Raw genomic sequence first — 12,698 nt, forward strand, 5'->3', positions numbered from 1 at the left:
CAAGCAGCCTCGGGGTTTGGGAGGCGTAGGAAGGAGAGGAGTCTCACTCGATGCCTGATAGCGGGAAATTGGGGTAATGGGGCTTTAACGGGGGTTTTATGGCATGTGTGTTTCTGGGAGGGTAATGGAAGCTGCCTGTCGTCCCCACCCCACACCCGCCTCCCTTAATGACACCCACACCCCACACTTCCTGATTTCTTTTATTTTTGGGGTGGTGTAACAAGCTGTTTTCTGGGTTTTATTTCGTTCTATATTTTCTGTGTGCTTTAGCTTTTGGCCCCTTACTGTGTTTGTGTAATAAAGGGGAGAAATAATGAACAATAGGAGCTTTGAACGTCAGTGATGCGTGTGAACCATTACCTACCCTACTATGATATGTTCTATAGTTTATTTATTTATTGGATGAGTAAAGAGGATTGAGAAGCGCATGCTAAGAGAAAAGTTTGGAAATGGGAAATAGTACGAGTTATAATAGGAGGCGGGCTGTCCGCCTTGCTGACACAATGTGTGTTGGCAGCTAAGCTAAGCTTAGTCAGGAAGACTAAATCAACTCTTTTGTCAGGGAACTGTGAGTGTGTGAGTATTTTTACGTGTATTTCAGTATATATGGATGTCTATAGATGAATACTGTGTAGCATTCACATATACACACTAAGATGCTTTCAAACATATTTTGATGTTCTATTTTAGGATCTTCATATTTTTATTTTTATTTATTTACTTATTTATTTATATTTATTTTATTTATTTATTTAGTTATTTTTAAGAGGGGAAAGGATTCCGGATCAGTATCCCATATAGGAATTATATATTGTGGGGCTAGCTTTTTATTTACTAGATTTTGATCAAGTGGTGGCTCTTTGGTCACCAGCTGCGAGAGCTGGGCGTCTTATCTTTGAGTAATCTGTCCAGCATTGACTCTTCTAACATTTCGATCGTGTTCCACCCCCTGGTGGCATTCAATCGTGGTTTTCAAAATTGTTGATGAATTCAATTGCTGTCTTGGTCCTGTTGGCTAGTTGCGACTATGATGGTCCAGGTTGGCATATTATTTGGGTGACATCATCAGCGTTTGTGATGTATTCTCCGTGTTGGGGCATGTCAGCTGAATATATGTATATATCATGACATCAGTCATGATGCCACCCGCAGGCGTTTCGTGGAGCGGCCAGATCAGTACTCTCCACCCTAGGAGAACAGGCAGGTCTCGGTACCGTGTGCCCGTGTGCTCGCTATTCCGTAGTCATTTTGTGGCTGTTCTGTCCTGTCTGTTGACTTTCCCTGTGGCCAGATGCTCCTCATCCTGAGGTCGTCTCCTGGCTGTCTCAATAAGAGGTGGCGGTGACAAGCGCTAACAACTGATGTGTCTTGTTTAGAGTTGTTATCACGTCACACGGGTCCAGATGGTCTTATTGATCAGGGTGACCCTAGTCACGTGTTCTCCATTATGGTCAGAACCACTTCTCTTATAGTGGAGAAGTATACATATAGCAAGTGCAGAACCACTGGTTATATAGTCGTAATGGCTTGGCGTTTCCCCCCTGATAGTTTCTTCCTTCCTTCCTTCCCCCCATTCCTTCCCTCATCACCCACCCCATACTTCCTCCTCTTACTCTCCCACCTTCCCCAACACCCCCACACTGTGGTCTGTCACGCCCCGCCCCTCTGCCGACACCTTCATTTGATTGGTCATTGATGCGAGGAAACTCCGCCCGCTGCGGTCATTCGTTTCCTCTGCTTCAGAGGTCACTCAGACCCTTCCAAGTCGCCTGCTGGTGCAGACTGAGGCCGCTCAGCAGCCTGCGTCATGGGCGATCAAGACTCTACGCAGAAGCCAAAATTCAATTTTAGCATCGAGAGCATCTTGAAGCATGAGTCGTCGAGACACGGAGTTTCGACGTCTTCAGCGGGGGAGAACAGTGACATACAGATCTTACAGAAAATTAGGCCAGTATCGCTTCAGCTGCTGACGAAGGCGACAACTGTGTCCTCTGCCAGGCTCTTAGCCTTCACGCCCAGGTTGTATCCCGAGCGACCTACTTCTTCAGGCAGCGCGTCGAGTGATAGTTCCGCCGGCAGCCACTGCTCCAGTCAGTCGACCTCGGCGCCCGAATCGTCTTGTGTGAATCCCGTCCCTGCTGGAAGGTTCCCCGTTCACTGGTCGGCAAGTTCACGTTGTCACCCGTACCTTCCCCGGCCGGCTGCTACACCCGCGGGGAGATCATTAGTACTTCCCAGCTCCATCGCCCTCAGACGCCACAAGCCCAACCGGAAGCCCCGCACGCCCTTCACCACCCAGCAGCTCCTGACGCTGGAGAAGAAGTTCCGGGAGAAGCCGTACCTGAGCATCGCCGAGAGGGCCGAGTTCTCCGCCTCCCTCAGCCTGACGGAGACGCAGGTCAAGATCTGGTTCCAGAACCGACGCGCGAAGGACAAGCGGCTCAAGGAGTCGGAGATGGAACATCTGACTAGGCCTCTGTACCCGGCCTACGGCGGCCTCCTGCACCTGGGAGGCCACTTTCCAACTTTGCACCTTCGTCAGCCACTGATCTCTCTCCTTGGTTAACATTTGCACACGGTATCTCGACCACACTCTTGCCACTTAAGATAACCTGCAGAAGACCCACCTCGTTTGGTAGTAATTCGTCCAGAGTGGTAGATCACTGCAGTAGTTCGTCAACTGTGGTAGATCACTGCAGTAGTTCGTCAACTGTGGTAGGTCACTGCAGTAGTTCGTCCACAGTGACAGCTCACTGTAGTAGTTCGTCAACAGTGGTAACTCACTGCAGTAGTTCGCCCACAGTGACAGCTCACTGCAGTAGTTGGTCTTCAGTGGTAACTCACTGCAGTAGTTCGTCCACAGTGATAGCTCACTGCAGTAGTTCGTCAACAGTGGTAACTCACTGCGGTAGTTCGTCCACAGTGACAGCTCACTGCAGTAGTTCGCCCACAGTGACAGCTCACTGCAGTAGCTTGTGCCGCCGATGTTTGTAACCCGTCTAGTCACTTGAATCCTATTGAATGTTATAGTGTTCCTGTTTACCATTGTTGAGTACTGCCTGTTGCTTGCCATCTGGCTGCTGTTATGTTACCAAATAAATATTTTCACACATGTGAATGTTTGTATATCCTCAACATATTTGAGCACGTGAATAGAGCAAGCACAAGCTGCAGAGCTAACATCGCTCAACAAAGGCAGTCTGCAGTCAACTATAAGCATAATAATTTGATACTGCCAATATTTAAAATTACAAAATATATGTATAGTATTCCAGTTCAAAGGGGCTGACTAGATTAAACCATACGGCGTCAGGAATTACCACAACAACAACCCGTAGCTGACTCTTTTTTTTGTTATTTTTACCCCTGAAGTTTAGGAATTGTTAATAATTTGTTTGTGGTATATGTAGTGTGTGTGTGTGTATGTGTGTGTGTGTGTGTGTGTGTGTGTGGGTGTGTGTGTGTGTGTGGGTGTGTGTGTGTGTATGTGTGTGTGTGTGTGTGTGTGTGTGTGTGTGTGTGTGTGTGTGTGTGTGTGTGTGTGTGTGTATGTGTGTGTGTGTGTGTGTGTGTGTGTGTGTGTGTGTGTGTGTGTGTGTGTGTGTGTGTGTGTGTGTGTGTGTTTTGTGGTATTATTTATGGTGTGGTGTATGTTGTGTGTTGTAGTGTATGTTGTGTATGTTGTGTGTAGGAGCCGGTCGGCCGAGCGGAGGAGCCGGTCGGCCGAGCGGACAGCACGCTGGATTTGTGATCCTGTGGTCCTGGGTTCGATCCCAGGCGCCGGCGAGAAACAATGGGCAGAGTTTCTTTCACCCTATGCCCCTGTTACCTAGCAGTAAAATAGGTACCTGGGTGTTAGTCAGCTGTCACGGGCTGCTTCCTGGGGGTGGAGGCCTGGTCGAGGACCGGGCCGCGGGGACACTAAAGCCCCGAAATCATCTCAAGATAACCTCAAGAAGATAGTGAGTGTCGTGTGGTGTATGTGTTGTGTGGTGTGGTATATGTTATGTGTTGTGATATATGTTGTCTGTTGTGGTATATGTTGAGTGGTGTGGTATATTTTGTGTTGTGGTATGTGTTCTGTGGTGTTGTGGTAGTGGTGTGGTGTGATGTGGTAGTGGTGTGGTGTGATGTGGTACTGTGTGGTGTGTTGTGGTACTGTGTGGTGTGTTGTGGTACTGTGTGGTGTGTTGTGGTACTGTGTGGTGTGTTGTGGTACTGTGTGGTGTGTTGTGGTACTGTGTGGTGTGTTGTGGTACTGTGTGGTGTGTTGTGGTACTGTGTGGTGTGTTGTGGTACTGTGTGGTGTGTTGTGGTACTGTGTGGTGTGTTGTGGTACTGTGTGGTGTGTTGTGGTACTGTATGGTGTGGCACTACGGCCGTAACGAGGATGGTATATGATCATGGTAACATTATATATATATGACCAGGACGTGGGTCACCTAACTCCTAGGCTTGAAGTCCCAGTTAGGTACCTTACCTTGAGGTGAGGTGGTTACCTTGAGGTGATTTCGGGGCTTAGCGACCCCGCGGCCCGGTCGTCGACCAGGCTTCCCTGTACCCGGTGTGTACCAGGTACCGAGTACCCGGTACACTGGTGTGTCTCTCTGGGATCCTTCCTTATAGTGGGTGCTCAGTAGTTTGGTTGAAAGGATTGCGGACTTCCTCTTTACCAGGAACAGTATATACGATACTGTGGTATGTTGGGGGTACCAGGACAGTATATACGATACTGTGGTATGTTGGGGAGTACCAGGACAGTATATACGATACTGTGGTATGTTGGGGAGTACCAGGACAGTATATACGATACTGTGGTATGTTGGGGGGTACCAGGACAGCATATGCGATACTGTGGTATGTTGGGGAGTATTAGGACAGTATATACGATACTGTGGTATGTTGGGGGGTACCAGGACAGCATATGCGATACTGTGGTATGTTGGGGGTACCAGGACAGCATATGCGATACTGTGGTATTAAGCAGAATTCATCATACGCAAGGAGACAACGTGGTAAATTATAATTAAAACTATAATTAAGGAATTATGTGTTTCTTAATGTTTCTTATGGTAAAAGTAAGGGTTTTAAACCTCTTGTTCCATTTGGGAGGCTGTTCCATATTTGATGACCCTGATCTTGTGTGAGATTAATTAATAGGACTGAACCAGACACTGAGAACGTTAGAGAAACCTATTTCTTATGAGGTGTTTGTGGGGTTCCGTTATACACTTTGACAACGAGGTGTTTGTGGGGTTCCGTTATACACTTTGACAACGAGGTGTTTGTGGGGTTCCGTTATACACTTTGACAACGAGTTTTCAGTGTGATCAATACATACGGTTTACTGTAGAGAGCCCAGGAAAAGGTGGGCAGAGTTTCAATGCTCATTATGTTTAAAACGATTTGAATAATGTTGCGGTATGTTTCCTGAAGACGATAGTCATTATGGTTCTGATTGTTAACTATTGATTAGGTAATAAGACCTTTCAAGTAGTTAGTGGTTATTGGGTCTCTGTACACTCCAAGAGGTCCCTGCTTGCCCCTACACTCTTGGAGGACCTTGCTTGCCTCTACACTCCTGGAGGACCTTGCTTGACCCTACACTCCTGGAGGACCTTGCTTGACCCTACACTCCTGGAGGACCTTGCTTGACCCTACACTCCTGGAGGACCTTGCTTGACCCTACACTCCTGGAGGACCTTGCTTGACCCTACACTCCTGGAGGACCTTGCTTGACCCTACACTCCTGGAGGACCTGCTTGCCCCTACACTGGACCTCGAGTTATCTTCAATACCTGTTCATCATCTGACAGCAAACATGTGAGTCCCGCCCCGCAGCTGGTCTCCCAGTCGGAATGATGACGCGTGCACTAATTGCTTCCTCAGGTGGGCGTTGCGAAGAAACGGCAGGAGGTTTGGGGACGCTCTCGTTTATGTGGGGTGGAGGTAAACCATAGTTACCCATGGTGGGGGTGACGGAGTGAGGTAGGGGTGGGGGAAAGTTTGGGGAGGGATGTGAGGTTGGGGGGGACGGAGGGAAGGAGAGTTTAGGGGTAGTTTAGGGAAGTGGAGTTTACAGGATAGTTTCTACAACATTCTTGCAGGTTTTTGGGTAGGAAATGCTTGATGTGGTCTGGCCAAGACGCCTCTCAACCGCCGGGAGGAAAAACCCGGAGTGTCATATGGAGTAACGTCACGCCTGTTGGGCGGGATGTGTACGACACGCCTCCGCTTGTCCCCCGCTCTCTTTAGCGCTAATTAATAACCGTGTTCTCGGCCTCAATCGTGCTCAAACTGCCGGAAAATTTGTTAACAAGGTGCACAAGAACACTTGTTGACTCGGCTTCCCTTGCTTGTGAGGGAGGGGAGGGAGTACGCGTTAAGGCTGGGGGGGGGGTGACAGACTGACAGGTAGTCGGATATGTTGACAGTGAGACGAATGTACTGACAGGTAGACGGAAAATGGAAGCTACCATAATGACAAATAGACAGGGATATAGGAACAGGTTGGTAGAAATACAGACAGAAGGGCGAAAGACAGACAGGGCAAACGGAAGCACAAAACGGACTTGGTTGGTTGACGGTTGACGGGCAAACGGGCAGGTGGAATTATTATACGGTAAACCAGGCGGTGTAAGAGACAGGTGACAGGATATTCGTCATATCGGAAGAAAGCTGATATGTGTGTGTCAATCATAAATTGCATTGTGAGCGGGTTCACGAGCGGACGCACACGAACAGGCGGCCAGAGCGTCGGGCGGACAAGAACGGACACAGAGAGGAGACGCAATACAATACAAGCAGATACACGTAGAAAACGGACACACACACACACATAAACAGGGGTGTACACGGGAACTGACACGCAGACTCTACACCCGCATCCTCTTCCAGAATTTCACCTCCCCATCCTTTCCAAACCCTTTGGACATCAAAGGTCAAGCTCAAGTCAGGGGTCACTCGCGCGGTTACAATGATCTGTAGACCGGCAAATAAAGCACTTCTTAGTCATTCTAGACAGCTTAATTTCAGCAGATGGTCACTATATGTAAATATTCCTTGGAACTCTAAGAGTGTAACATTTAAAGTTATTAATTAACCTTGAACTCTCAGTATGGCTTCTGACGATATCGTTCCTTTTTTAGTGAATATTTGTGTTTAATATTTTAATATATACTAGTCATGATTTCAAAAGCTTTTTAATGATATTCTCAATTAACAAGAATGAATTAAATTAATTAAATTTAATTAATTAAAGACTAATTTTGAAAATTAAGGAGTTGAGGATGTTTATGAAGACGGTATAAGTAAGGTGTGTGAGGAGGTAAAGCAGTGGTGGTGGTGGCCGTCACACCTGCACCCTGCCGCAGGTGTGGCCGCAGGTGTGGCCGGGGGTGTGGCCGGTGTTGCCGGGGGTGTGCCCGGGGGTGTGGCCGGAGGTGTGGCCGGAGGTGTGGCCGGAGGTGTGGCTGGAGGTGTGGCCGGGGGTGTGGCCGGTGGTGTGGCCGGAGGTGTGGCCGGGGGTGTGGTCGGGGGTGTGGCCGCAGGTGTGGCCGGGGGTGTAGCCTTAGGTGTGGCCGGGGGTGTAGCCTTAGGTGTGGCCAGACCAGTGATGGTTCTCCTCCGCGTGTACATAACCATATTGGTGATGGGTTATGCTTTGCACTATATATATATTGATAGCGCAGAACTAGTCAAGAATATCATACAACATCTTGAGTGCCAGAGAATGCCACGCAAAGACAACTGAGTAATTAAGACTAAACGTCTCAACGATAAAAAATAGTTATTATTACATATTAGGTGAACGCTGTTCTTGGTCCACAGAATATTAGGCTATATTCATAGATAATTCGAGTGTTAATTAGATAAAATAGATCCTAACTCTTTGTTATTAGATAAATGAGTCCTAATATGGTATATTGCATGAAGTTTTAGCCGCCATAGTTAGTTTAATAATATCAAGACTGTAAGGAAAATGAAGTGAATCAGACTTATATTTAAGTCTTGCACATTAGAATTAAAAAGTGGCTCAATAAATAATAAATAATGAGGAGTAATTCCCTAGATTTAAACATTGGCTAGGCTAATACGTGTATATAAATGTGAAGCGAACATTGGCCCCATAAGACTTTTGATAACGAATATCTTGGAATTTGGCGCTGAAATGCTTTGTACCCAAGAAGCCGCAGGAAAGGTGTTAAACACATGGCAAAGGAAAGTCCTAGACACTATCTCTCTCTCTCTCTCTCTCTCTCTCTCTCTCTCTCTCTCTCTCTCTCTCTCTCTCTCTCTCTCTCTCTCTCTCTCTCTCTCTCTCTCTCTCTCTCTCTCTTAATCACGCATACACATTCTCCTTTGGCCCAATTAGGGTGATCTTTCTCTTTTTTTTCTCTCTCTCTCTCTCCCACGTTCTCACATTCTTCTCCCCAAGATGTTCTGTCGTGGCTGGACGGTCCAATCAAAATTCCTGGAGCTGTTAGTGCCTGGGAGTGGGCGGCCCTCCTCTGCTGCCTCCACCATTGGCCCCGTACAACCCTCCGCCACCTTCACTACAAGTGCTCTTAGTGCTACAAGAAGCATTACTAAGACATGCTACCACTTTCCAGTGCCAGTACTATCAGCAATATTAATACTAGTACTAGAAGCAACACTAATATTAGTACAAGAAGTAATATTAATACCAAACTTATCACTAATAATAGTACTTAAAGTAACACTAATATTAGTACTAATACTAGCCCAATAACTAGCACCAAAATTAGCGCTAAACCTACTGCACATCAGCACAAACACGACAAGAAGTGTACACAGCAACACTAGAAGAAACAAGACTAGAACAAGGACAAGACAAGAACAAGAACAAGACAAGGACAAAACCTGGCACAACCAGTACAAGGTTTGCTGGTGACAGAACTAGAAGTAACTAGCACCACTACCACTACCATCACTACCACCATCACCGACATCCTCTCACCAGCATCGCCTTCACCGTCATCACCACAGCCAGCACCACCACACTACCACAGCCAGCACCACCACACTACCACAGCCAGCACCACCACACTACCACAGCCAGCACCACCAGCACATCACCACACCAGAGACACGAGGGAGAGCACCACCAGCACATCACCACACCAGAGACACGAGGGAGAGCACCACCACCAATTGCCTCCGTGGCAGCCCTTACAACAAACACCATCATGGGGATCCCTCCTCAGCCGTAGCCAAGGTTAGCGTCACCTAATAACCGGAAACCCTGGCCAAATGAGCGGTTGGTTTAGTTAACGAGCCACGTAACTCCCGGTGCTGACCTGCTGTGACCTCATTACTGGCAGTTTAGCCTCATGTGGTACGGAACTCACTCGGCTCCCTCAGCACATGTGTGTGTGTGTGTTTTTGTGCGCGCGCGTGTGTGTGAGCCTTATATTCATTCTCTATTTTTTTAACTTAAGACTAGTGTTCATAAGTGCTGTCAATTGACGTAAACTGCAAGCAAGAGCTGTTATCCTGCCTCAGCTCAGTTGAAACCTACTCAGAGACCTCATTTATTTCATGAGCCTATTATATGCTTCAATAGGAATAAACTTTATCAACATCATTAGGTAACTCACTCTCTCTCTCTCTCTCTCTCTCTCTCTCTCTCTCTCTCTCTCTCTCTCTCTCTCTCTCTCTCTCTCTCTCTCTCTCTCTCTCTCTCTCTCTCTCTCTCTCTCTCTCTCCCTCTCTCTCTCTCTCTCTCTCTCTCTCTCTCTCTCTCTCTCTCTCTCTATATATATATATATATATATATATATATATATATATATATATATATATATATATATATATATATATATATATATAACTAGCACAAAGCACATATATATATATATATATAACTAGCACTATATATATATATATATAACTAGCACTATATATATATATATATATATATATATATATATATATATATATATATATATATATATATATATATATATATATATATATATATATATATATATTTATTAGGAAACAAAACAATACGGGAAATACTTGACAATAACGTGCCAGAATAACACCCACATTTATGCAATATAAGTGTTGTAGTTTCAATCCTATTTGAACCGTCGTCCAGTGGTGGCAAGGCAATGATAGCAATATTGTACAGTACTTCACAAGAGACGACAGGATAATGAAGACAATGAGACCAATATAATACTTCATAAGTGGTGACAAGACAATGAAAACAATATTGTGTAATACTTCATAAATAAAATAGTAATAATTATTGCTGTTCTTATTTTTACAAAACTAAAATTTCGTGACTAAATTAATAAAGGAATTATTAGAAGAAGGCGAGTTAGAGAACTCAAGAAAACATCTTGAGGAAGCCTCGAGGACTCTCATAACTCCTCACCAACTGACAAAGGAACAGACATGCCTCCCATACCAACCAATTAACCGGGCCCCGGTTGCCAAACCTTCTAAATGCCAATTCTGTCATAATTACTATTTGTAACTCAGACTTGGATACGAGTGCAATATATTGGGATTTCAAAGCAGATTTTCTTTGATTAGTGATGAGGTTATTGCTTGTTAATGAGGAAGGTGATGGGCCCACGCGGCAGGTGGACCCAGGTGCTGGTGGCTGCTTCTCAGATTAACATCTTAATTAGTTGCATTATACTCAGAGAAAATGGAAAGTAGATAGAGATAATAATCTAAGTGTCAGGATGAATAACTGTGTTTTTTTTATACCCCCTTTGTTAGTTTATGCCATAAATATATGCTACTTAAGCTTTATTGATTTTTTAATTGCTTCATATAACTTCATATAATACTCATTTATTTATCAATAAAAACACTTCATGGGAGTGTGAACTTTTTTGTCGGTTTTTAGTAATCCGTCGATCACCACTCGGCTTAATTAGCCATATTTTAGCCATAGTGAGTGTGTGGAGAGCGTAAGGTGTTCTCATGTGAGAAATGATCATCTACAGCACTGTACTGGAACCATCGACACCACTTGAAACATTTAGACCCATACTGTATCTCATAGTCATAATCACATATCTACATACACGCGGCCTCGTAGCTGAGTGGACAGCGCTCTGGGATCGTAGTCCTGATGACCCGGGTTCGATCCCGGCATAGGCAGAAACAAATGGGCAAAGTTTCTTTCACTCTGATGCTCTGTTCGCCTAGCAGTAAATAGGTACCTGGGAGTTAGACAGCTGCTACGGACTGCTTCCTGGGTGTGTGTGTGTGTGTGTGTGTGTGTGTGTGTGTGTGTGTGTGTCTGTGTGTGTGTTAGAGAGAAATATATGCAGTAGACATATTAGAGGAAAAATAAATTGGTAAGAAAGACGGGGTCCAAGAGCTAATAGCTCGATTCTACAGATACAGATAGTAAATACGTCTGCAGCACGCACGCGCGCGTGCACACACACACACACACACACACACACACACACACACACACACACACACACACACACACACACACTCAAAATGAAGATAAAAACATGACTAAGGTGACCGCCTTCTGGAGGCACGAGGGGTGCGGGAGTGCCACCCGAGCAAGACAAACTGTTGGCACCATTTGGCACTCTAGTGATCTATGGGCTTGCGGAAACCCCTGGGCACTTCCTCTCCTGCAGCTATTACCGCGGTACTGCCTGCTCCCTCCCCCACCCCCTCCCCCTACTCCCCCCTCTCCCTCCTTTACCTCCTCTTGTTACTCATTCTCCCCTCCTCGTCTTCCTTCTGAGCAAAAGGGTAGGTAAAAGAAAGTAAGGAAGATGTGAAGATAGCGAGGATATGTAAGTAAAGAGATAAAGCGAGGAGTAATGTTGATTTAGGGAGGAGAAGAAGGAACGTTAGGTTTTTAGGTAGGGGTGAGAGAGAGAGGGTTAAAGTGTGAGAGGCATAGTTAGTGGCTCAGAAGATCAAACAGACAGGAAATGCGGAGCCAAAGGAACGGTCCTAAAGTGTTAACGGATTAAAGGGATGTTTAGGGAAGAAAATGGTGAGTTAGTGTATTAAAAAACAGAGTTTTGGGATCGAAAGGAGAGTACAGAAACATTAATATTCTGTAGCCAGCCGTCATCCACCAGTCAGCTGATTTTTGTTGACACTGGGTGAGTAAACACGTCCAGACTCGCCCATGCAGATGGTTGCCAATACAGCATTTGTCAGGATGATAAACGTTCTGGAACTGCAAGTGGCATTCTCACACTTGAGAAGCGTTTACAGCCACGATTTACTGGTGTTTACACATTTATTTATTTATTTACAAAAATATGGCCCAATTAAACAAGAGTGAACTTAAATTTATATTGTTGATACAGTCTCTTTAATACACCACACAATTGCTTGCTTTCCCGTCGTTCTAAAACTGCGAGACGAATCAGAGCAGATGAGTCGGTCTGAACAGACTATAGATACAGTGGTCTATGAAATGAGCGCGCGACTGTAATCCAAGAAAATGCAAGATTATGAGACATAGGACGGGAATGGGGCTCACAGGGACAATGCAATGACTCAAATACTTCCATCTAAAACGTAAAAGATCTTGGATTAGATATAAGTAAACCTCCCGTTACGCTCATAGTGGTATTAAATTGACCAGTGTGAGTGGACTTAGGCCTACTTTGCTTAGTTCGACTGACCCGCGGTGTTTTCCGTCTTGTGCTTGCGGGGGTTGA

At 45.5% G+C, this 12,698-nt stretch overlaps 1 protein-coding gene across 1 annotated transcript; it reads left to right on the top strand.

The window, feature by feature from the left end:
- Positions 1–1,743: 1,743 nt before the first annotated feature.
- LOC123761878 (homeobox protein vab-15-like) lies at positions 1,744–2,587 on the top strand. The gene has a single exon (XM_045748098.2). It carries the CDS (start codon positions 1,808–1,810, stop codon positions 2,564–2,566), a length of 759 nt encoding a protein of 252 aa, XP_045604054.2. The 5' UTR covers positions 1,744–1,807; the 3' UTR covers positions 2,567–2,587.
- The last annotated feature ends 10,111 nt before the right edge of the window (positions 2,588–12,698 follow it).

This window comes from Procambarus clarkii, chromosome 24 (genome assembly GCF_040958095.1).
Source record: "Procambarus clarkii isolate CNS0578487 chromosome 24, FALCON_Pclarkii_2.0, whole genome shotgun sequence".
Classification (NCBI taxonomy): domain Eukaryota; kingdom Metazoa; phylum Arthropoda; class Malacostraca; order Decapoda; family Cambaridae; genus Procambarus; species Procambarus clarkii.